Consider the following 22,813-nt stretch of genomic DNA (forward strand, 5'->3'; position numbering starts at 1 on the left):
CCACATTTTAAGAGCTTGAGAGACACGGGGGCTTAGTGGCTATCGCACTGGACAGGGCAGACATAGAACACGTCCACCATTCCAGAAAGCTCAACTGGGCAGCACTGGACTCAAGGCAGGAGACAGCTCCAGGTTGGGAGTTAGGAGATCTGGGTTCTAGCTCCAGCTTGGAATTGGTTCAGGCTGCTTAAACAAGTCCCTTTTCCTCTCGGAGCCTCAGTTTCTCCATCTGTACAGCCTATCCCACACTCCGAGCAAGGCAGAGCACGGTCAGTGTTTGATGAGGACCTTCCGATTGATTCTATTCCCCCACTGCCTTGGATCAGGCTCCTCTGGAAACAGGTGAGTATGTGGATGGCTGATGGGGAGGCTGAGGGACCCACCTGCCCAGCCCCAGGCTCCAGCAGCTCCAGATAATACTCCCTGGAGTCTAAAGTTTGTCAGGTGAGCCTCCCTGAGTCTCAGCACCTCAGACCTTTGTCTCCAGGTCACCAAAGCTGGAGCCAGGGGGCAGGCCTCACTGAGGACCAAAGAGTATCTTTCCATAGACTTATGCGGGCCTGAGAAGCTGGCAGACCCCGAACTCATCCCTCCTGAAGCAGGCAGGGCCACGGGGAGGACGCAGCCTCATGGAAGGCAGCCCAAAGGGGAGGGGAGGCACAGAGTGGAGAGTCAGAAATGCGCTATCAGCACTGCCCGTCCTCCCCACTTCCTCTCTTGAACGGATCACATCCTGTTATTGTGTGGACAGAGAAGGCCAGGGGCTGGGGAGGGAGGCAGGGTTCTGACTAAGTGAGTGTGGAGGGAAAAGAGGAGATGGAGGGAATGTCACAGTGGGCATCAGGTTACCCTGACTGCCTGGTGTAGGTTCAGGGAGGGAGAGGCCTGGACATGGGTGGGATAAACCAGGAAAGGCAGCTGGGCCACAAAAAGAGCCTGACCTTTGGAGTCAGACTTACCTGGCTTGAAGTTCCAAGACTGACACAGATTGTACTGCTGTGGATCTTGGGTAAATCACCTACCCTTTCTGAGCTTCAGTTTTGTCATGTGCAAAGTGAAGCTACTAATTCTCATCTCCCAGGGCTGGCATGGGATTTCAAAAGAATCTACATTGAGTGCTTGTGTGTTATAGAAAGAGCTGTTATTATTGCTAGAAATGGGGTTGGGATAGGGTTATACCTGGGGATGGCAGAAGAGAGAAAGAGGGCAGAGGGGGGGAGTGGAAACATTAATTATTCCTCTGGACTTGCAGCATGCTGGCAAGGAGCTTACCCTGTCCCTGTCAGGAGCCCAGGGGCTCAGGGGCTCGGAGGTTGGGTGGAGAGTGTATGGAGCGGAACAGGTACAGAGCCCTACAACCCCAGAAGAAAGTGTTGGGAGAGAGGAATCCAGGGGCTGGGGAGACCCTGGAGGCCCAGAGTAATGTTTGCTGAATTGGAAAGAACCTGAGGTGGAGGCTGGGCATGTTTCTTGAAGAATGCCATATCCTGTAATCCAGGTGCCTTTGCAGGGAGGCTCAGCCTGTCTCAAGCCCCGGGCATCTCCTCTCAGTGGCGGATGTGAGTTGCTCCAGTGATGCTGGTCCTCCCTCCTGGGGGCCGTACTCCTGACCAGCCCGCCAGGAATCAGACAGGGCCCTCTTTCTATCTTCTGCCATCCCCACAATCTGTAGCAGTCTTGGAACTTCAAGCCAGGTAAGTCTGACCCCAAAAGCCAGGGGTTTTTTTGCAGCCCAGCTGCATTTCCTGGTTTATCCCACCCATGTCCTAGTCTCGCCCTTCCTGAACCAACACCACGTCGACTGCCCTCACGGCCTATCCTCAAGCTGAGCCCATTGGTTTGGGCAAGCTCCCCTGTGCCCACACTCATTGCCCATGGTCCTGGGCAGATTGCTGGACAAGCTGAGCTGTTAGCTTCCCTGCAGTACAACCCAGGCCTATCTGCTCGCCAAACGCCAACTACTTATTGGCTGTTTCTTCTTCCGCTCTTGAACATCAGTGAGCACTGGCTCTGGACTCAGACCTCACTTCAAATCCTGCAAAAGCTATGTGAAACCCCAGCCCCTCTCTAGGCCTCATTTCCTTCTCTGGACAACAGAGAGAATGTCCGGGGGATCCTGACTTACTTGGTTCCTTATTGTGACTCATGATGGCCGCTGCTGGACGCTATGTGCAGCCCCATGGCACGTCCTCAGTACGCTGGACAGAGGCACTTACTGGACTTGTGTGGGGCCGTGGGACCAGAGGGGGCACCTTCAGTTTTTTGCAAGTAGAGAAGGGGCAGTGGGCAACATAAGGAGGCAAGGTTGCCATGAGGACTTGGATAAACTGCTTCCTGATCTTCACCAGCTGCTGGGGCCCAGCCAGAAAAACCGCACACCCTACCTCCCCACCAACAGAAGCAACCGAAGGGACAGAGCGGTCCATTTGTCCCTAACCAACGCAGGACTGTGGTATTAGGTGGGGGTTGAGGAACATTGCAGGAGGGGTGTTTGTAGGGATGTTTGTAGGGATGACCCAGCCTCCCACCCATCCATCCCAACCCCCCTCTCTTCCATGCTGGCCTCAACACTGAGCTAGGACATTCCATACATTAGAACCTCTTCATACAGTAAATATTGAATAATTTGAAAAATAAAATAATTGAAATAAAATAATTGAAATAATAAATAATTATATAAATAAATAAATATAAAATAAAATAATTGAAAATATTGAATGGGTCCCACGCTCGGTCTTCCAGGGCCCTCAGGAGGCCTAGAGACACATGACCCTTGAGGGACTCATGTTTGAGTGGGGAAGCAGACAAGGGGGCAAACATTAGCCAGCACAGAGGGAAGGAAGGCCCCACCACGTCAGGGCAGTCTTCTGGATGCTGGAGACAAGTTAGCCAGATGAATGGAAGATGGACAAGATAATAGCAACAAAAAGTGCAAAACTGGTTGTTTAAAAAAAAAAAAAAAAAGGCAACGGGACAGAAAGGAGAGTCCAGCAGGAGCAGAGAAAACAAAGGGCAGAAGGGCAAGAACACGGTCCCTTCCCTGAGGTGGGCACAGGATGCCCTGGGAGGCAGGAAGCCTAGTCCTGCCCTGCTTGCCACTGTTGTCACCATTCCAGGGATGTGTGGCCCTGGGAAGACTCCCTTCCTCTTTGGGCCTAGTCTTCCCACCTGGAGATGGAGACATTAGCCCAAAGGATCCCCAAGGGCCTGGCCCACCTGGGCAGTCAATAGCCTCACAGCCTCTGCCTGGTGGTCACAGAGTCAGCTCCTCCTGACCTCTCTGGAGGTGGACTGCCTTGCCTTCTCCTGGGAAAGGTCCTTCCGGAAATGGGTGTTCCTCCCTTCTCATTCTCCTCCCCTCATGCTCTTCTGGCCAGAGCATCTGTGACCACTGTGTTGGGCTTGGCTAACCACTTCCTCAACTCCAAACCCCCTTTTATCATAGGCTCTGAAATTGCTGTCTTGTGCACATACTCTCTCTCTCCCTGCCACCCTGCCTGCCTTTCCCCCTAGGACTAAGTCTCATCATCCCGTCCCCACAAGGGTCTCCTTGCCCCAGGCCAGGGAGAAGCACACTTGGAGTCTTCCAAAAGCCCAGAAACTTCTCTCTGGGCCAGGGCATGATCCCAAGCTCTGCCAAGCCTTGGCCCTCCTAGCTACAGGTGGAAGCTTCCTAGGACAGGGGCCACCAAGACCCAAGCCTGGTGAGATAAGCAAGGCTGACCCCAAAGGAGCCCGGGTTATCCATGGGCCCCTTGAGTTCCCCTCTGAACTCATCTTTTTTCCCTAATACTAATCAGCTTCTAATGTGCTGTATCTTTACTACATCAATCCCATAATCAATGTATTTCATATGTTCACAGGTATCTGATCTGTGTGTTTACCGTCTGTCTCCCTGCTAGAATTCAAGCAACACAAGAACAGGGATGTTGGTTTTCTTCACTGCTGGATTTCCAGTACCTAGAATAACACCTGGCCCATTGGAGGGGCTCAAAAAATATTGTTAAATAAAAAGATTGGCTCTCCATTGGAAATTCTGACCTACTGAGCTCCCTGAAGTTCCAACGGTCCATTTGCGGGACCCCACCCTCCTCTTCCACCCTCCCCCTCACCTCCCCTCCTTGCCCGGAACCCGGAGTCCCTGCCTGTACGGGCCTTCCCATTCCTGAGCCTCCATTCACTGATCACTAACCCGAAAGCCTCAGCCTATCCCCGAGCCCCATGTGAGTCCTGCACCCCCAGACCCTAAAGAGCCAGGCATAATAGAGGCAGCCTCCCTTTGAGTCATGAGGGCCCCTGGGATCCTGCTCTGCTGAGAACTTAGTCTGTCCTGAACCAATGATAAAAGCAACCAGCCCAGCCATGGAGCCTGAACCCAACACGTACAGGGGACCATCTGTGGGGTGGCCCCGAGCCAAAAGTGTGGGTACACGATGCTAAGAAGAGTCCCCCACTCAAAGGTCTGGCAGAGCGAAAAGAATGGAACCTTCATAGGAGGAGCCTCTGGGTGGTGGGTGGTGAGTGGGATCCCACCCCGAGAGGACAGCTGAGCTCTGGAGTTCCCTCCATTTCGGGAGAGACAGACTCTTACCAGGCCCCTTCCTTTTAATGTCCCAACTCCCAGGCGTGGGGGGTATAAGCTGCAAGGACAGAGTCCAAGCCCGTCTGTAAAACTTTTATTTAGAAATCTTCCCAATATATCCTTATATATATACACACATCATCACCACAAGGGTTGTGTTGCTAAAGAGTCACGCCCACAGTGTTGGCCTCCGGGCTGTACAAAGGTCAAGGTACCTGGAGCGGTTACTCCTCTTCTGCAGAAAAATGCAGAGACCAACACAACCCATCACGTACAGTACAACAGAGACGGAAAGTGCTGGGCCCGCCCACAGGAACAACGCTCTATGTACAGGGGCAGGGGCGAGCCTTCGGCGGGGGAGGGGTCACGTACCATCGGAATCACAAGTACGACCAGACCATCCCCAAAGGCCGAGATAGCTGTCGGCTGACTACAGATGCTGGGCCCTTTGCTCTGTTTTTGGAAAAGAAGAAAGGTTGTACCATCTTGTCGTTTGTCACCGCCAATAAAAGCATAAGAATTTTCCTGAAAAGATGCGAATCCATCCAGTTCTTACAATCATCTCTGTTCTCGATTTTTTTTCCCCTTTTACATCTTTTCCCTTGGCACAGGTATTATTCTTGGAAGGTTGCCATTTCTTCATAGGTGACGAGGCAGAGGAAGGAGGAGGGTGTGGTGGGTGGGGCGAGGGGGGTGCAGATGAACATTAAAATTGTGGATCTTCAGTTAGTCTTACAAAAACACGAGGCTTTGCCCATCCCTACCCAGGCCCGTGGCGGGAAGCTGTGTTATGTCTTACATATTCTCTGCCCATATCTTTTTCCATTCTCACTCCTCGACCTCTCTTTGGAAGGAGACACAAGTGAGGTCAATCTGGAGAAATGAGGACAATCCGGATAACTCAGGTAAAAGTGGTTTGGAACCTAAATTACCCAGATCCTGCGCAGTCAGGCAGACTGGTCCACTGCCCAGGCCCTGGACTCAGGATAGGAAACCCCATTGCAGGAATGATGCTGAGGTTGAAAGAGTTCTTTCTGGTCTCAAAATGCTTCTAATTTCATGAATTCACTTGGAATGGAATCCACAGCCCTAGTGGACAGGCCAAGCCAGGGTATTTTATGAGAAACGGACACAGAGAGGGATAACTTATCCACGTCATTCTGCAAGTCTGAGAGAAGAGGAAGCCAGAAGCCTGAGTTCCTGATAGAATGAGCGATCCGTCTCCTAAAACCTCTCCATCCATCCATACTGTGGCCACTGTTCACTCCCAGGTCAAATTAATCCACCGGGAAACAGACGCAGCTTTAGGACCGAGGATAGGAGCTCCCTCGTTACACAGATGGGATTCCTCACAGGAGATTCCAAGCATTGGAAAGAAAACAAGCCTAATATTCAGCAAAATAGGATGCTGGGGATCTGAAATGGACAGAAAGTCTGAGTGCTAAAGGATTACCACGTTGCTCCCCTACTCACAAACTAGACCTCACAACTTAAGAGGGAGGGGACGGAGCCAGGTTTGTGCCCTGTGAGCACAGGGCTGTGCCCAAGGCCCTTCACTGGGTGGGACTGTCTTCCCTCTAACCTCAAAGACAGAATCTGGTGGGAGGTGGCTGCGGTGACTTGAGGGTACAATGACACGTGTATAGGGCTTGTGCAGGGTTTGTTCCATGGATGTGGAACGCATGTCACAGGCAGGCCTGGCCTTAAGAAAACCATGTCCCACCACCTGGATTGACACAAGAGATCAAAAAGGGGCAGTGGTCCACTCTACAAAAAAATTCTTCACTTTACAAAAGGACTTGCGGTAGTATTTCTTTAAAAGATGAAGGATGAGGGTTCGATTTACAAAAATTTCATGTACAGCTCTCAGAGCGGGGTGCTCCTGTGGCGGTAAGCCAACCTTCCATACACACCCTAGATGACTCGGAGTTGTAGAATGCAGGGGTGCTGGAGATTCTGCTGCGTGAATGTGCACTTGTCTGGGTCTCAGCCAGGTCTCTGATTGGTTTTCCCCCTGCCCTCCAAGTGGGGCTACAGCCTGGGTCTTATCAAGACCTAAAGATCCCACCAATAACTAAAGTCAAGCAAAAATCCCAAATGCCAGGAATTTGCAGGACAGGGTTTGTGCTCAGCTGGGTTCAGACCAAGCCATCAGCAGACACACACCCTAGAGAAGAGCATCAGAGGACCCACAGACGGGGCTGCACATCCACGCTAAGCAGGGGTGCATGGCCATCGGCTTGCCACCAGAACAGCGGCGGGGAGTGGAGAGTACAGGCAGGCTGCTCTGAGACACTGCCAGGATTCGAACCCAAAGCCCAAAGAGCTCTGGTTCAATTTCACACTCACCATTCTCCCTCTCCCTGCCTTCATGAGGCCTGCCAAGGCAGGCTCTCAGCTACAGACTCAGTCCCCAAAAGGATTAGGAAGGCAAGTCTCAGTGGGGAGAAAGCAGAGCTTTGATCCCCGGGGCAAGCAGTAAGGGCTACTGGGTTTTCTGACCCTCTGGCCCAGCTAGTTGAGAGCAAGCTGTCCACTGGCCATCTTCTTCAACCAGGCCCTATAGAAGGCACCTCGAGGCTTGTGACTGTCTACGGCAGCTGGCAAGCTGGGTGGACCGACATGGGCCTGGGTGAAGATGGGGCTCACCCAGAAATGGGCGGCAACTGGGTACCTATGTATTTGGACAGAGTGGCCACACAGGCCACACCAGCCAGCTTGGGAGGGGTTAAAGGCAAGGCAGAGGTTGCTGGATGTTGCCGGGGAGAGCTGACAACCCCAGGTCTTGGCAAAGACAGGGCCCCTAAGCTCCAGGACAAAAGCAGTGTCAGTCCAGCTTCTTACTGGAGAAGTCTTAGGGATTGGGGGAAGGGGGAAGACTGTGCCGTCTTCATAAAAAGTACCTACCACTTTGCTCCATTTTTCTGTTCTCCCACTGAGGCAGGAGTCAGGGAAGCTGCCCCGGGGGCAGTTAGGGCTCTGCCAAGTTCAGACACCAAGGAAAGCTCATCGAGTCCATTGCCCTGCTTCAGAGCTGCCCAATCCTCACCCCACCTGCCCTGAAGCCCACAGGCCCAGCGGCCTGAAGGTGCCCTCCCGGCTGGTCCTGAACGGTCCCGGCCCCATCACCGAGGACCTGCTCCATCAGCGGCAGGCAGCATGGCGGGATGGAGGCTGCGGGCTGTGTGCTTGGGGGCCGGCTCTTCCGTGTAGCTGTCCGGGCTGGCCGCCCCATCCAGTGAGCTGCCGCAGCTGGAGTTCGGGGACAGCACGTCCTGCAGGAGGTCATCAGGAGGTGCACCGCCCCCTCCACCACCTCCTCCACCACCAGCCCCCACCACGGGGTCCTTGCCAGGCTTGGCCCGCTGGGTACCCTCCTCCTCCTGGTCATTGAGCAGCTTGGCCAGGAAGTTGATGTACTTCATGGCCAAGCGGAGGATCTCGTTCTTGCTAAGCTTCTTATCTGGGGGATGTGTGGGGATCAGCTTGCGGAGCTCAGCAAAGGCCCCATTCACATTCTGCTGCCGCCATCGTTCTCGGCTGTTGGTGAAGATGCGTCGCACTACTTTGGTGTGGGGACCTGGAGGTAGGAGGACAAGAGTTTAAAAAAAAGAGATGAATGTCCCCCAAGGCACCTTTTCCTGTACAGAAGAAGAGAAACTATCCTTTGGAAAACTTGGGAAACCTAGAATGCCTTCTTGCTTTTTACTTAGAAAACTCCTGCGGCGCCTGGGTGGCTCAGTGGGTTGAGCCGCTGCTACGGCTCAGGTCATGATCCCAGGGTCCTGGGATCGAGTCCCGCATCGGGCTCTCTGCTCAGCAGGGAGCCTGCTTCCTCCTCTCTCTCTCTGCCTGCCTCTCTGCCTACTTGTGATCTCTCTCTGTCAAATAAATAAATAAAATCTTTAAAAAAAAGAAAGAAAGAAAACTCCTGGGGTGCCTGGGTGGCTCAGTCATTAAGCATCTGCCTTCAGCTCAGGTCATGATCCCAGGGCCCTGGGATCGACCCCCGCACTGGGCTCCCTGCTCAATGGGAAGCCTGCCTTCTCCCTCTTCCACGACCTCTGCTTGTGTTCCCTCTCGCATTGTCCCTCTCTGTCAAATAAATAAATAAAATCTTTACCAAAAGAAAGAAAACTCCTACTCAGCCTTCAAACCCCCATTCATCTGTTTCCTCCACTCGGGGGATTTCCCTCAACTTGTCGGGCCAGACCTCACCAATAACCATGGCCCTACAACTCCTTGATCTCCATCATCTTTTTTTTTTTAAATATTTATTTACTTATTTGAGAGAGAGAAAGACAGCATGTACACACACGTGTGCACAGATCCGACTGGGGAGGAAGGGGTGGGGCAGAGGAAGAAAGAGAGAGAGTCTTTTGAACAGTCCTGTGCTGAGTGTGGAGCCTGATGAGGGGCTCAATCTCACAACCCGGAGATCACAACCTGAGCAGAAACCAAGAATCAGACACTTAACTGACTGAGCCACCCAGGCACCCTTCTGGGACTTTTGACCATTAGTGTCTATGCATGTCTCCCTCTTGGGGCTGTGAGGCATTTGAGGACAGGGACCTTATGTTATTCATTCATTGTGCCAAGAGGCCATACAGCCCTAGTGAGAAAGACAAACTCTGGAGCCAGACTTTCTGGACTGAATCCCTGACTAGGACTCACTAGACAGTTACTCGGCGCAGGTTACTTAAACTCTCTGTGCTTTAGCTTAGTCATCTGTAAAACGGAGATAATACAAGAGTAACTGAAATCATGAGACTGTCACATGGATTGAACAGCTACCACAGGTAAAGTCCTTAATACAAACCTGCCTCAGATTAAACATTCAGTAAATGGCAGCTATCGTCACCCATCCATCAGTTACATACTAATAACTGGGTACCGTGCCGGACACCGTGCCAGGCACTAAGGGGAATAGGGTCCCTGTCCTCATGGAGCATACCTTTTAATGGTGATGACAGATGATGAACAAGTAGCAAACAAATAAAGAAACAGGAGGCTGAATGTAGTAACAGATGGAAAGGAGCTACTACGTTTAGCTGAGGTGGTTGGGGATGGCATATTGGAGAAGGAGACATCTATAAGGTAAGAACTTGAGCTGAAGAAGAGCCAGCCAAGCCCAGGTAGGGAAGACAGACTACCATGGGCAAAGGCCCTAAGCTGGAAAATGGCCCAAGCCAACCTGGCTAATTAGTGTGGGTGTGATCAGAGTAGACTGGTTCCAGGCCCCACAGGTCTCTGCAGTAAGTGTGGGAGAACTCTATTCTAAGAGTGATGGAAAACAGGCTTGGCTGATCATGCTGGCGGGGATGGGGGGCGGGGGAATGGAGTAGAGAGCACAGACAAGAGGGAAAACAACCTACCCTGTGGGCTCTCTCCCCAAGAAAAGAAATGGAGAGATGGGCCACGCAAGGCTCGAAACAGGTGTCTGAGGGCTGCCTCAGTCTCTCCATGTCTACTGATGACAGACTAGACCGAAATTCAGACTAGATTCATGTCCTGAGCCTTGTGAAGCAGTAACAGACCCCAGTGTGCATGTTTTGAGCACCTATGGCATTCAAAGCACTGCACTCAATGTCCCAGTCCGACCTGGCATTCCCAAAGCCAGAGAAAACAGAAGAGGGCCCTCCTGATGCTCCTGAGCTCCTGGGCTGAGGTGGCCGCTCCCCTCCCAACACTGAGGCCAGCCCAGCGCCGGACTCCCAGCGGTCACCAGGAAGCTCCATGCACTGAAAGAATTCCTAGGCTGGGGATATTTGTTCGCCCTCTTCAACCTCAGAAAGGGGAAGCTAGGATAGAGGAAAACAGGAGAGGAGGGGTCAAGGCCTCCCCTTGGTCCTACAGCTTGCTTCACTGCTAAGGAGAGACAAGGATGGCTCACCCAGGCACGGACACTGGCATGGACACACATACACACGGATGCACACATGCATGTATATACATATACATATAAATATACATATACATATACACACATATACACACACACCACCTCTCAGGGAGGACAACGTAACCCCTGCCTGATAGCGTCTGCAAGCTGATTTTCCAAACCCCAACAGGCCCAGGGCCCAGCTGACTCTTTGCCAAAGACCAGCCCCAGACTGGGAAAAAACAGACACCTGCCGGCCGGCCTCCCCTGGGCTGCCTGCCGCAGAGGAAATAACTCTCTGTTCTCTGGCCTCTGGGCCAGACAGAGGGCCATCCCTCAACTGTGACATGAGGAGGTCCATCCCTGCTCCACGGCTAATGCTGGCTGACCTGGAGGGAGCAACTAGTTGGGGAAGAGACATGACAATTGCTGTCACGGCTGTAGCGAGACAGAACTCCGAAAGGAGCACCTATCCCCAGCCAGGCCCTAAAAACACTTTACCCCACTGTACTCTCTCAGCAAGCTGTGAGGAAGCTACTACTCTCCCCACTTTCCAAATGAGGAAACAGAGAATCAGGAAAGTTCAGCAGTAGGAATCCACACCAAGTCCCAACTTCAGCCCTTCCATTAGTTCCACCTCTATGGATTCTTTTTGGTGAAATCTCTGATTCCAAAGTCTCATGGACCTACTCTGTACCGCGCCCCCCCCCCCACACACACACCTTCCTCTTCACCTCCATTTCTGTCTATTCCTCTCTGGCAGCTTCCCAGAGAACTCCCCACCTCTCTACACCTTCCTCTTCCCCAAGTCTGTCCATCCCTCTGTGTCCTCCGCCTCTCTGGGGCCAGGCACTGAGTAGGTGCTCAGTAAATATTGGTGACATTTATTAGTAATGGCTTCCCTGTAGTTCGGCACTCCCCGCAAAACCTCAACTCCTGTCCCCTTCTCCTCCTTCCTCTTCTCTGTGGCTGATTCTCCTATCTTCTGCCCTCTCGTCCCTGGGGAACTTTGTGGCTGGTCCTGCCTACTCTCGTTTGATATACCTCCCTCCCCTCTCTAACCCAGCAGCACTGACAACCCACCACCCTTCCCTCTTGGACCTACACACCTCAAGTCCCTGGCTAGTTAGGTCCTATAAGGTCTGTTCCTTGTCCAGACTCTAGGCACTCTCCCCTCCAGACCACCACAGAGGACTCCTCTCCAGAAGCTCCAGCTTTATACATATCCCTCCTGCTGGCTCCTTGAATAAATCCCAGTCCGGCTTCAAATCCTCAGGTGTCCTTCCTACAGGGGTCCCAGGCCTCAGTGGAGCTGACACAAGGGCAGTAGCTCCAGGGATTTGCTCCAAGTTCCGGGCTCTGAAGGGCCTGCTCTCCCGCCACCTGGTGTTGGGTCTCATCTACTACATGGGAAGAGGGCCAGGATACTCCAAATTTCCCATTCATCCAACCCCTTTCCCAAGTTCAGCGTGAAAGACTATTCAGGTAGTTCACAATAGTAGTGCTGGGGACCTTCTAGAGGATGCGGGGAGGGCAGGGTAGATTCTGTGATGTCGGGACGGGAACTCCAGGTCTCAGCCCTGGGTATGGAACAGGGGACAAGAGGGCCCCACAATAATGGGACCTAGGACAAGGGCCTTAGCTGTCCAATTCCAGGCAGAGAGCAGACTCCAGATTCCAAAAAGGACTTGGGAGGAGGTGCAAGAAATCCCTGAGGGTCTTCTGCCCTCCCCCTAGGATTCTTGCCAAATGTGGAAATGGAGCTACAGTGGGGACTGCAACTGACCCTAGAGATTTGGGCTAAATGCTGCAGTGTGTCCTCACTGCCATGTGCCATCTTCCCAGGAGCGTGAGGATGGCACCCCCCCAGCCCCACCCATGACTTCCCCTTGACCCAGGTCAGTTGCAGGGCAAAGACTCTCCTTCCAAGGCAGCCAACCCATCTACGTGAGACACCTGTGGTGTATAGTCCCTGAAGATCCCACCTTTGGGGCTCTAACCAGCACGAGGGGTGAGTACAAAGGGAGAGGCAGGTAGACTCACCATCAGTAATCTCCATCTCATAAGGGGAGGGTCTCCTCTTCACTCGATTGTTGGTGGTGAACATAGGGAAGGCATCTGGCTCCCCAAAGAACCCACTGTGGGAGGGAGCAGGCAGATCACAAGATCACATGTAGGTGGAGGGGAGAAAGCCTCCTGAGGGATCCTCCCTACAGGTTCCTCAGCCCTCTCCCCCTAGAAAACAAGGGTAACCCTGCTCCCTTCATACCTGGGTTTGGGATGCAAGGAGCATCACACACAGACACCCAAACACACCCACAGAATGCTGCTACTCTCTCTCCTCGGTGAGACAAACAAGGGAAGAAGGGGCCACACACCCACACCCCCCCACACACACACACAGTCAGAAGTGAACACATGGAGCATACGCAAAATTGAATACACACACCCCACCGGCAGACATACGCCCCTTCCCAGAAGTGAGCACACAATCCACAGACACCTACCCTCCCAAACAGGTACCCACACAGGCAGGGAGTCGCATTCACACCTGATGGTGGGCAATTTGCACCTCACAGGGCACGGGGTCCCTTTTCCCACAAATCACCCCCACCTTTGCCCTGGCCCCCAGGGGGCCTGTGCACAGACAACAGAAAGAAAACCTCCCTCCACTGACCACTGCTTACACCCCCACCACCACCACCACCACTCTGGGATCTCAACAGCTTCCTCCTCAAGGTCTCCCATAGACTCACTAACTGCCCCACATTGTCAACCCCTGCTTCATCTTCCTGTCTCCACCCCAAACCTACCTCCATCTCCCCACCATCTCAGTGGCCCCAGCAGGGGAACGGACACCTTAACAGGAGTGGGGTACAGACCCCAGCCGGAGACGGAAGCTAAGGGCATAGGGGCTCAGAAGGGGAGGAAGGAATCCGCTCCCCACATCGGCCCTGTAGCGGTTTCAGGGGAGGGAGCCCTCTTGCAACCTCAGATCCCTATCTCTTACCTGTCCACCGAGGACGGCAGCTTCCAGAAGAATTGCACGGTGAGTGCATTCAGACACATTCTTGCTCACACTCAAGCATTCTTGCTCACACTTGGTCCACACGACACCCCAGCACGCGCGCGCGCGCACACACACACACACAGACACACACACACACCCCATACAGCGCGGCCAGGGTGCTTCTGCTCACTGGCAGCCACAGCCCGCGCTCCCGAAGGCGTGGACCCACTCTCGGGCTTCCGCACACCCATGCACTCTGCACCCCCCAGCCGGCCCCGCGCACACGCACACGCCCACAGAGGACCCCCAGTCGCTGGCGCTCGGACTCGGGCGCGCGGGCTTTTCCGCCCTCGGGTTCATAGCACCCCCTCTCTTCCTGCGCTCCCGCCGCTCCGCGCCGTCGGGAGGAAGGCGGTGGCTCCGAGGGGCAGGTGGGACGCCTGGGCCGAGGGCTCCCCCCCAACCCCGCCCGCCCGTCCCGCCAGTCCCGCCAGTCCCTCCCGTCCCGCCGGTCCCGCCGCGGCGCTGACCTGCCGAGCGAGGCCAGCGGCTGGCTGAGGCTGTAGAGCAGCGCGCGGCCGGGGGCGGCGGGGGCCGCCAGCGCGGGCGGGCTCAGCTGCACCATGCGGCCGTCGCCGGGCAGCTCCGCGGGGGCCGAGGCGGGCGCGGGCCCCGGAGGTCTGCACAGCTCGGTGGTGGGCACCCGATGGCGCGCTTCGGCCGCCGCAGCCGCGTCGCGGCCCTTTAAGTCCCGCGCGGCGCCGCCCCCACCAGCGGGGCCGCCCCCGGGACCGCTGCGCGCGCCCAGCTCGATGACCGGGGGCTCCGCGGGGGCCGCGCGGCTCGTCTCCTTGGCGACGCCGTTCAGCAGGACCAGGTGCGGGGGGGCCATGCGGGCCTCGGCCGCGGCCGCGTCCCGTCCCTCGAGCGGGGGGTCACTGTGGGCCGCCTCGCTGGGCGGCCGCTCCGTCATCCTGCGGGCAGACAGACAGACAAGCGGACGCCCGCTATTACAACCGCCCCCAGCCCACCGAGGGGTGAGTGAAGGGCAGAGAGAAATTCGCGCACCGAGACGTGGGAAGAGGCGGACTTAGTGCCACATGGACACACGCCCCCGCCCCCGCCCCACCCCGGGGCCTGAAGGCAGGAGGGAAAGAGGGACTATGGTTTGGGAGAAGAGAGAGGGTGTCTGGGAGACACAGAGACCCAGGAGATGGAAAAAGACGACAGGCACTGGAAGAAAAGGAATACAGCCAGCGAAAGAAAACAGAAGGGGGGGAAAAGGAGGAAGGAAATGTAGAAAGAGGCGAGAAAGAACTAACATCGTGTCCCCCTGCTCAGGCCGCAAGGGAAGAGGAGGGAACAAATCCCCTGACCGTGTTCCTCCCGCCCCCCCTTTTGGTTTTGGCGGGGAAACTGGCGCGAAGGTGGGGTGATTTTCGAACCTCCCTTGCCTCTCAACAAGTAGAGACCTCAGGGAATGGAGGCTGCAGGGCCCCGGGTCCTCTGTGCCACAGCTGGCAGAAACTCCTGCCCTCCTTTTCAACACATATTCACAACCCCCCCCCCCCCCCGCAGGGAGTGTCCGTCTGCACTAAGCAAATACACCGGGTATTCTACACAGCTGCTGGAAACCCCAGTGGCCCTTTACTCCCCACCATACCAGAGATGAGACTCGTGGGAGAGATGATCCTAGCCCTAATCCCCCTCCCCCTCCACATTCCACCTCTTTGAGCTCAACTGGACTCAGAAATGAGGTGCGGTGTGGAAAGGAGGCTTGGCTAAGTGGATGTGGAACCCAGGCATTCAGAGCGCCCCCAGGCCACTGGGCGTCTCAGCTCCCACCCTTGAGTGGGAAGAGATATCATGAAGGCCCTTGAATTCTTCCATCCCCCTCTCCTGCCTCTGGTCTAGTCTGGGAAATGGGAGCAATACCTCATTAATGCATTTAAAAGCACCGTTCAAATGCTCAAGTAAACATTATTATTGGCAAGGAGACCCAGCCAGCGAGGGGACTGCCTTGCCCAAGGTCACGTGAACCTATTTGCCACAGAGCCACAGAGCAAGACCAGAACTACGATCTCACTCTGTCTACATTATCCTCCTGTATACACCCTCCTAAGTATATTGCTGGGGCTGCGGACACTCCTTTTCTCCAAAACCATACTCCAGGGTGACCAAAGAGGCTCTACTCTCCACTAACACTTGCTGGTAGAGGGGTGGAGGCTTCCATCACCCAGCTTGGATGCCCATGGAGCCGGGCCCCAAAAGAATAAAAACCAAAAAACCAGGAGACTCTGGGTCTGGAGTCTGGGAGTGCTTTTGAGTTGTTTTAATAAAATAAACACACACACATACACAGACACAGATATACACATATATAATCAAATCAATAGGCTTTATAAGATGTTGAAAATGGGATTTCTCGTCTCAAAATTAGATGATTGGGATATTTCATAGCAGAAAATACACGAAAATCAAGCCCAAGCAGATTCCGTCTAATCATTCACGGCAGCTGCGCTGCCACTGCACCACTCTGGACCGGGGCTGGCCTGAGAAACGTCCTCCCACCCCAGAAGAGAGACCTGACCTTCTGAAACCTCCTTCAGAGCTCAGCAAAATTGCCACACACAAGCTGACAGAGAATTGCCATTTGGATTACGCTTTTGCCCTGGGTCTGCCAACTCCATGGGCTCACCAGGAAATAAGAGAATTCTCCAAGACCTGGTGAAAAGAGCCACAAAGGCAGTGGGTCCTCAAGGCTTCACTGGAAGTGAGTTTACGACTATGGCGGAAACAATAGATCCGTATCCACAGAATGGGACTGCCAAGACACTGCACCAGAGGTTTACTAGTCCAGTCTTCCTGGCTCCCCTGCAGCAGGGAAATGCACCAGTAATATACTACCATGTGGTCAAATATAATATACTATAATATATATATAATATAATATACTATCCTTTGACCAATGTGGTCAAAGCGACAAGCCCCAAAGTCCTAGCAACCTACCTTACTGTCCTCACACACCATTGTGTGCCCAGTGACACCTGCTTCAGCCACAGCTTCTAACTCAGTAACAAACAAACTGTGCACGCGGCAAGCTCTCCTTATGACACATTTATACCCTCTGATTAATTCCAAGTCTTCATGTAGGCACGGATCCCGGGGGGCAAGAGGATCACATATTCCAAATGAGTTGACCCTGGCCCCAAATGCCCTCCCCAGCCACCTATAAATATCTATATCTCACAGGTTCCCTGTGATAAACCTATATGATTGGTTCCCAGGGTCTGTGGCCGACCTCTCCCCACCCATCCCCGGACCTTAGGAAAACCTAGCGGGCTGTTCAGCAACCAGGATCACCCAGGGGAGGGGTCCATGCTCTAGAAAAAGCCAACAGAGCACTCATAAGTACCTTTGGTTGTAGGGGACTAAACCCCATCACTTGGCTTCGTTAAGATTACTGGAAGGAAAGCCTGAGTGATATTTGTTTGTTCATTTGTTTTTATTTGGGGAAGATAAGAGAGTGGGGAGAAGCTTTTGAACAGAATGACACTAGACTATTTGACCAGTACAAGTCCTCTGTCTTTGTGTCACCCAGAACCAGCTCGAAGCCCCCAACACCGGATCCTCATCTCCTGTTGCCAGATGGCCGCAACATTTCCGCTTATGTCTGAGCAAGACGGGGATCCCAGGAGCTCCTGGGGGGCAGGCACTAGGTTTCGGGCAGCTCCCAATGCCCGGCAGGGGAAAATTTCTCCTAAGAAAACAGCCTCTCCTGGTATGAGTTAAGAGCTAGCTGGCTTCCTGTCCTTCATAATGCACCCACACCCGAATGACCCCCTGGGGGAGCCCCAAGCCTGCTGGAGAACCAAAAGCACCAGTGAAGAGAGCCACCTTTCCAGCCACTAGGAGACAGCGAGAGAGTGAGAGAGCGGAGGGGTGCTCCAGCACAGCCCCACCCTAGGCCTTAGGCCCCAGTCAAGGCCCACCCGAGTTGGGACTGCGCTATAGCTAGCCGGGGTGGCTGGGCCTTCTTCCTGCCAGCGGCCCAGGCACACACAGCCTGTACCATCCGGATATAGCCGCGCCAAAGTTAGGAGCCTTGTGAAACACCCACAGAACCAGGACTGATGGGAGCGGCCTGGGGAACTAGGTCCGGCTAGGTGTTTTTACCCAGGATCAAAATGAAAAGGGCTTTAGAAGTCACAGAGACACCGATACCAGATTCCCAGCTCTGGGTTCATCCCCTCCCCCAGTTGTAGACTGGACTGTCCTCTGTCCTAAGCTTCCCCCACCCCAGGCCGGAACCCAAGGTCTTCCTGGACGCTGTTTCCACTAATACTGTTCCCCAAAACTCACCTGGGGCATATTTAGAGAAACCGGCCCCTCTGAATAGGATCTCCACTCCGCCGCCGCCGGAGAGGGGCGGGAGCCAAGGTCCAAGCTGCGGACGGGGATCTTTGCTTTTCCCCTCTCTCGCTGAGAGACCAGCAGTTAGGCCACGGTGTGGTCCAGAGCAGTCTGCCGCGCCCAAAGCCAGTTTCCAGGAAAGATGGGGGTGGAGAGAAAGAGGGAGGGCGAGAGGGAGGGAGAGAGAGAAATGGGGGTCAATGGCTGGGAATTACCTCCTGTCCTCACCAAGCAGCCCAGGGAATTGCAAATGCCTTTCTGCCCCCACCCTGCAGGTGTTTGAAGATTCCCCCCAGGCCCCTTAAAAAAGAACCCTACACTTGACCAATCAGGAATAACTATTTACTCCAACAACAACAAGGAGCTTAAGGTCTACACCGACCGCGGGAACAATTTCGGGCCCTCCGACGGGGTTGTCTGGCTCAGTGTGGCCGAGTTTGTTTTCTAAGCACTGACGGGTCTATGCGGTTGGCTTGGGAACCCGAGTCAGGCCGGATCAGCAGCCGAAACGCCTAGCGCCACTGGGTGGGTAAATGTGTGTTGGAAAAGGGGAATCCGGTTTTCAGACCCTGATCTGTAGGGCAGAACATCCAAGGTCCCCATTCTCTCCATGCCCACCTTTAGTGCAAAACGAAACCAGAACCCGATTGGAAAGGCTCCTTTCCCACAGGAATGGAGTCAGAACAGCACGGATCCAAGAGGATGGGGGTGGCAAATATCTGATCTATCTAGGTCCCCTCTTTTCTTCCTACCAATGAGAGAAAGAAAGAGAGAGAGAAAGAAAGAAAAAAGAAAGAAAAGAAAAGCCTGCCGCCACCTTCCTTTCAACCATCTCCACACAATGATTTTAATTTTTTCAGTGTTCAGAGTACAGGAGAATTCTAATAATTCCTTGCAGCAATAAACAAGGCAAAGGCAAGAAGGATAAAGTCCAATACTGCTCCCCAGTGTGTAAGACAGGGAGATCTAGGTTGCATTTTTTTCTTCTCCAAAGGGTTTTATTTAATTTGTTTTGCCTAAATTGTCCAGTTTATGATTACACATCGAAATCCTGGATTAATTCCAAAGGACTCCTTTTTGCTCTGGCTTTGGTGGAAATATAGGAATAATTCTTCCCTGGGGTTTCAGTCCAATGCGGGAGATTTTCTTTCTCCTCTTCCAATCTAGATGGTGGGGGAGGGGGGAATCCACTCATTCCTGTGTCTTAGGTTCGGGTTAATTTTTGCTTTATGAAAGCGTCTCTGTGCCCCGTTCCTCTCTCCATTTTCTCTCCCTACCTCAAACCCAGTAACTTAAAAAATAATAGAGCTGGCTGTGGGGGACCGGGTTGCTTTGTTATCGCTCCTAAGAAGCTAAATGGTTGGACAAGCCACTTCGCTACTCAACGATTACTTTAATTAAAGAATGATGATGATGATGATGATGATGACATTAATAACCACAATAACTGGCAAAACAAAATCCATTTTTATACAGCGAGGGCAGCACTGATCCATCCCTCCACAAAGCCTGGCTCTGGTCACCCATGCGACGGATACCTGATCCACACCGCAATGTCGCTCACCCGGGGAAGGGATGGAAAAGTGTCCTTTTAGATTAACCCGAGGGGCCCCACCCCAGGAGCGAAACCCGGAGAATGCGCCCATTGTCTTCTCCAGGCCTCTCCCGCAGACCCCGCGGAGGTACCTGCGAAACTGACCAGAAATGGATGAAGCCTGGGTGCGGCGGAAACCGAAGCCAGCGGCTACCGGCGTGAAGGCGCGGGCCTCGGCGAGCGCTGCTCAGCTTCGAGCCTGGAAGAACCTCCCACTCGCTAACAAACCCCTCAAACACGGAGGCACCGACCGGCCTCTGGACAGAGCAGCCGCGGATAGCGCTCCGTCGGCCCATCCAAGCCAACACTGGATTCCGAATACATCATAATTTGGAATAAAATGTGAAATCCCTCTCCCCGCCCCCTTGCCGCCTCCTCAACTTGCGGTTCCATCTCCAGCTCGCCCTCCCCTCCACCCCCCACCGATCTGCAAATACACTTCTAAAGGACACAAGCACACAGGCACACAACCCAGCACGGACAGGACCACACACGGTCCAGCCCCACAGAAGGGAAGCAAAGTAAACACAACCCAGCGCTGCCCTCCAAGCCGACATGGTCAGGCCCGCACACTGGCCAACACGATACAACGAAATCAGAACGCAATCGCTCGTGGACACACATCTAACGTAATCAGGATCACATATGTCCGACACAACAACGAAACCACCCAAATACAGTCGCAAAGGCCACACAACCCAACACGCAGAGCCAGACTCTTGTCGAGAAGGAAAAACGAGCATAATCGTATACAGCGATGAAAACGCAGGAGGGCTCAAAGACCGCGGACACCATCACACTCAGACACACAGCCCTTCGCCTGGAAGACCACACTCGGAAGAAGTCAGCATTGCCGACGGCTCGCACACGCACTCACAATCCCACCGCATGCACACAACCACCAAGAAGAAATGAAAACCAACCACCGCCTCGCGCATTTCTGTATATTGCGTAAGGAAAAAGGGGAAGGAAGGAAGAGAGTCTCCGAGGCGGGAGGGGCGGCGGCGGCGAGCGGAGGGCGTCCGTGGAAAATGCCCCCCATCGAAAGAAACACAGGGAAAAGGAGCGAAGCCCTCTTCTGCGAGCGGGGAATAGAAGAGAAGAACTGATGGGGAGTTCCGCGGGGGGCCGCAGGTTGCTTTCCCCTAGAAAAAGGCCGGAATGCTCACGTTTTGCTGCTACGGGGGGATGCGTGTGGCCATTTTGAGGCCTGGTCCTTGGAGCGGAGGCCCGCCCCCGCCCCCGTCCCCGTCCCAGTCCCCCGCCCGCGCGCCCGGGCTCCTCCAGCGACGCGCGCTAATCCCGCTCACGTTCTGGGCCTCGTTAGCATGGGCCGAGGTGCGCCGGGGCCGTGTGCGCCGCCGAGATAAGGCACTGCCGCGGGTCCGCTCGCCCCCGATAAGCGCCTCGGCCATTATGGGCCAAATGATTCATTTTAATTTGGCAATTTCACCGGAGGGAGTGGAGACTGGTTATGCGGCGCTGGGGCCGGCTCCGGAATGCGCCACGGAGACAGTTAGGCGCGCAGTCTAGGACTCGGCGAGTCCAGCCCCATTTCTGATCCCGAAGCCTCTCGGGAACCGGGCACCGCAACCTCAGTCCCTGGGCCTTCCAGACACCTTTCTAAGGCGGCTTTCACCCCAGAACCCCGTCCCTGCCTTTGACACCCAAACCATCACTCCCCAACCTTTCCCTGGCATTCATTCTCCAGTGTCCTAGACACCCGCATTTCAAAGGGCAGTTCCTCATCCCAGAAAGCTCCCCGCTTCTCCCTACCCCCCTCACCCTCCTCAGCCCTGGCTCTATTCTGCGCTAAAATGGAGCGTGCTTCCCTCTAGGGCCATAAACTGAACTCACATCCACGGGCTCTGGGGAGGGACAACTGTTGTCAACGGAGCGATTTAAATGTCCCTTCTGCGGAGTTCCAGGCTAAGCCCGGAACCTGGGAACGTCCCAACCCCCATTATATTTTAAACATTTTAATCTTGCTATGGGAGCACCATTCTAAGCACTCTACAAACACAGATTCCTTTCCTTCTCATAAACAATCCTAAAAAGCAGGTGTTATTATTATCCTCCATTTAGAGATGAAGAAATTGTGGCAAGGACAGTCAAAGAAACTTAACCCAGGTGACAGACCTAGTACTCGGTGGAGCCTGGGTTTGAAACAAATTTGGCCTCAGAGTCCTCTCGGGAGCCCAGGTGACGAAAAAGGGCAGCTAAAGTCTAGGCTGGGAGGAGAGATCTGGGCTCAACTCGTTAGAAGGACCAAGATCTTACTGCGGAGTAGAAATCTGGGTTCAGTGTCGAGTGGGCAACTGGGACTTAGCCCAGGGAAAGCACCTGCTTTCATTCTTTTATGGTGAAGTGGAAACAGCACAAGCCCAAATCCTGCAAGTCACTTGGCTCTTAACCTCCATTTACTTGTCTGTAAAATGGGGAGATAATACCTACCTGATACTATAATTTAAAAAAAAAAAAAAAGTCAGTGGTGAGGGGCTTGGGTGGTGAAGTCTGTTGAGTGAGGGACTCAATTTCAGCGCGGGTGGTGAGATGGAGCCCCATGTCAGGCTGTACGCTCAGTGTGGAGTCAGCTTGAGATTCCCTCTCCCTCTCCTTCTGCTCCTCTCACTCTCTTTCTTTCTCTCTCTCAAATAAATAAATAAATCTTACACAAAAAGGTGGGGGGTAGAATAAGGGGTTAGAATAAGAATCTATGGAAGCTCACCCAGCCCAGAGCCCAGCACGACACCATATGCACATGGCATGGGAATTCTGGTTCTTGTTATACGGAAGGAAATTAAGGCACAGAGAGATAGGACTTGGCCAAAGTTCACAGTGATTGGAGGAAAAGCTGAGAGCCAAACTCAAGTATCCAGTTCCCAGTCCACAAGTCTACCCAACATGCCAGGATGCTTGGTCCTTCCAGAGCTCTGGTCTGGTGCCTGAGAACTAGGGAAAAGCCCCTCACCTGGTCCCAGACTGAGTCCCAGTCAAGGATGGAGCCCAGAGTGTGGTCACAGTCTGAGTCCTGGCCCCTTCTTGCCATCAGGATGACTTTGTGTGAAGATATGGTTGATTCAGCGCAGGCTGTCCCTTCAGTTCCTTTTGTGCTCTCTGGTGGAAGTCAGGGTGTCCTGTGGATCCAGGTAACATCTACAGAATCTCATGGGAGAAGGGCCATCCTTGGTCTGCAGAAAAGAGTTTAATTCCTGGACTTGCCACAAGTCGTCCCCTGGCTCAGCCACACCCGCCTTCGGCAGGGACCTTGAGGAGGGGTCCCTGGGTCTATTAAGCCCCATCTCTTGCTCTCTCCCCATGGCCCCGGCCCTG

General features: G+C 53.9%; 1 protein-coding gene across 8 annotated transcripts; it reads right to left on the reverse strand.

Moving 5' to 3' along the window:
* Window positions 1–4,660: 4,660 nt before the first annotated feature.
* On the reverse strand, window positions 4,661–20,744 carry TAL1 (TAL bHLH transcription factor 1, erythroid differentiation factor). 8 transcript variants are annotated; one of them, XR_009345177.1, is made up of 6 exons: window positions 19,586–20,256; window positions 17,836–17,997; window positions 14,004–14,447; window positions 12,507–12,601; window positions 7,490–8,162; window positions 4,661–5,998 (listed from the first exon to the last, which is right to left on the reverse strand). XR_009345177.1 is itself a non-coding variant. In XM_059136515.1 (5 exons), the coding sequence occupies exons 3-5, from the start codon at window positions 14,444–14,446 to the stop codon at window positions 7,708–7,710; spliced, it is 993 nt and encodes a 330-aa protein (XP_058992498.1). In that variant the 5' UTR covers window position 14,447; window positions 17,836–17,997; window positions 20,650–20,743; the 3' UTR covers window positions 7,422–7,707. The 8 variants fall into 8 exon arrangements, 7 of the variants coding, with proteins under 7 accessions (XP_058992498.1, XP_058992500.1, XP_058992496.1 ...); XM_059136515.1 differs by lacking the exons at window positions 4,661–5,998; window positions 19,586–20,256 and adding an exon at window positions 20,650–20,743 and having other exon boundaries at window positions 7,422–8,162; XM_059136517.1 differs by lacking the exons at window positions 4,661–5,998; window positions 19,586–20,256 and adding an exon at window positions 20,404–20,628 and having other exon boundaries at window positions 7,422–8,162.
* Between the last annotated feature and the right edge of the window lie 2,069 nt (window positions 20,745–22,813).

The sequence above is a fragment of the Mustela lutreola genome, chromosome 10 (assembly GCF_030435805.1).
Source record: "Mustela lutreola isolate mMusLut2 chromosome 10, mMusLut2.pri, whole genome shotgun sequence".
NCBI classification, from domain to species: domain Eukaryota; kingdom Metazoa; phylum Chordata; class Mammalia; order Carnivora; family Mustelidae; genus Mustela; species Mustela lutreola.

Bases quoted from the DNA above. Each gene is read 5' to 3' on its own strand.
- TAL1 (XM_059136518.1), bottom strand. From the start codon at position 14,446: ATGACGGAGCGGCCGCCCAGCGAGGCGGCCCACAGTGACCCCCCGCTC. The intron at 12,602-14,003 runs GTCAGCGCCGCG...TCCCTCCCACAG, and splicing joins CCGCTGGCCTCGCTCGGCAG to TGGGTTCTTTGGGGAGCCAG. The intron at 8,163-12,506 runs GTGAGTCTACCT...TCCTACCTCCAG, and splicing joins TGAGATGGAGATTACTGATG to GTCCCCACACCAAAGTAGTG.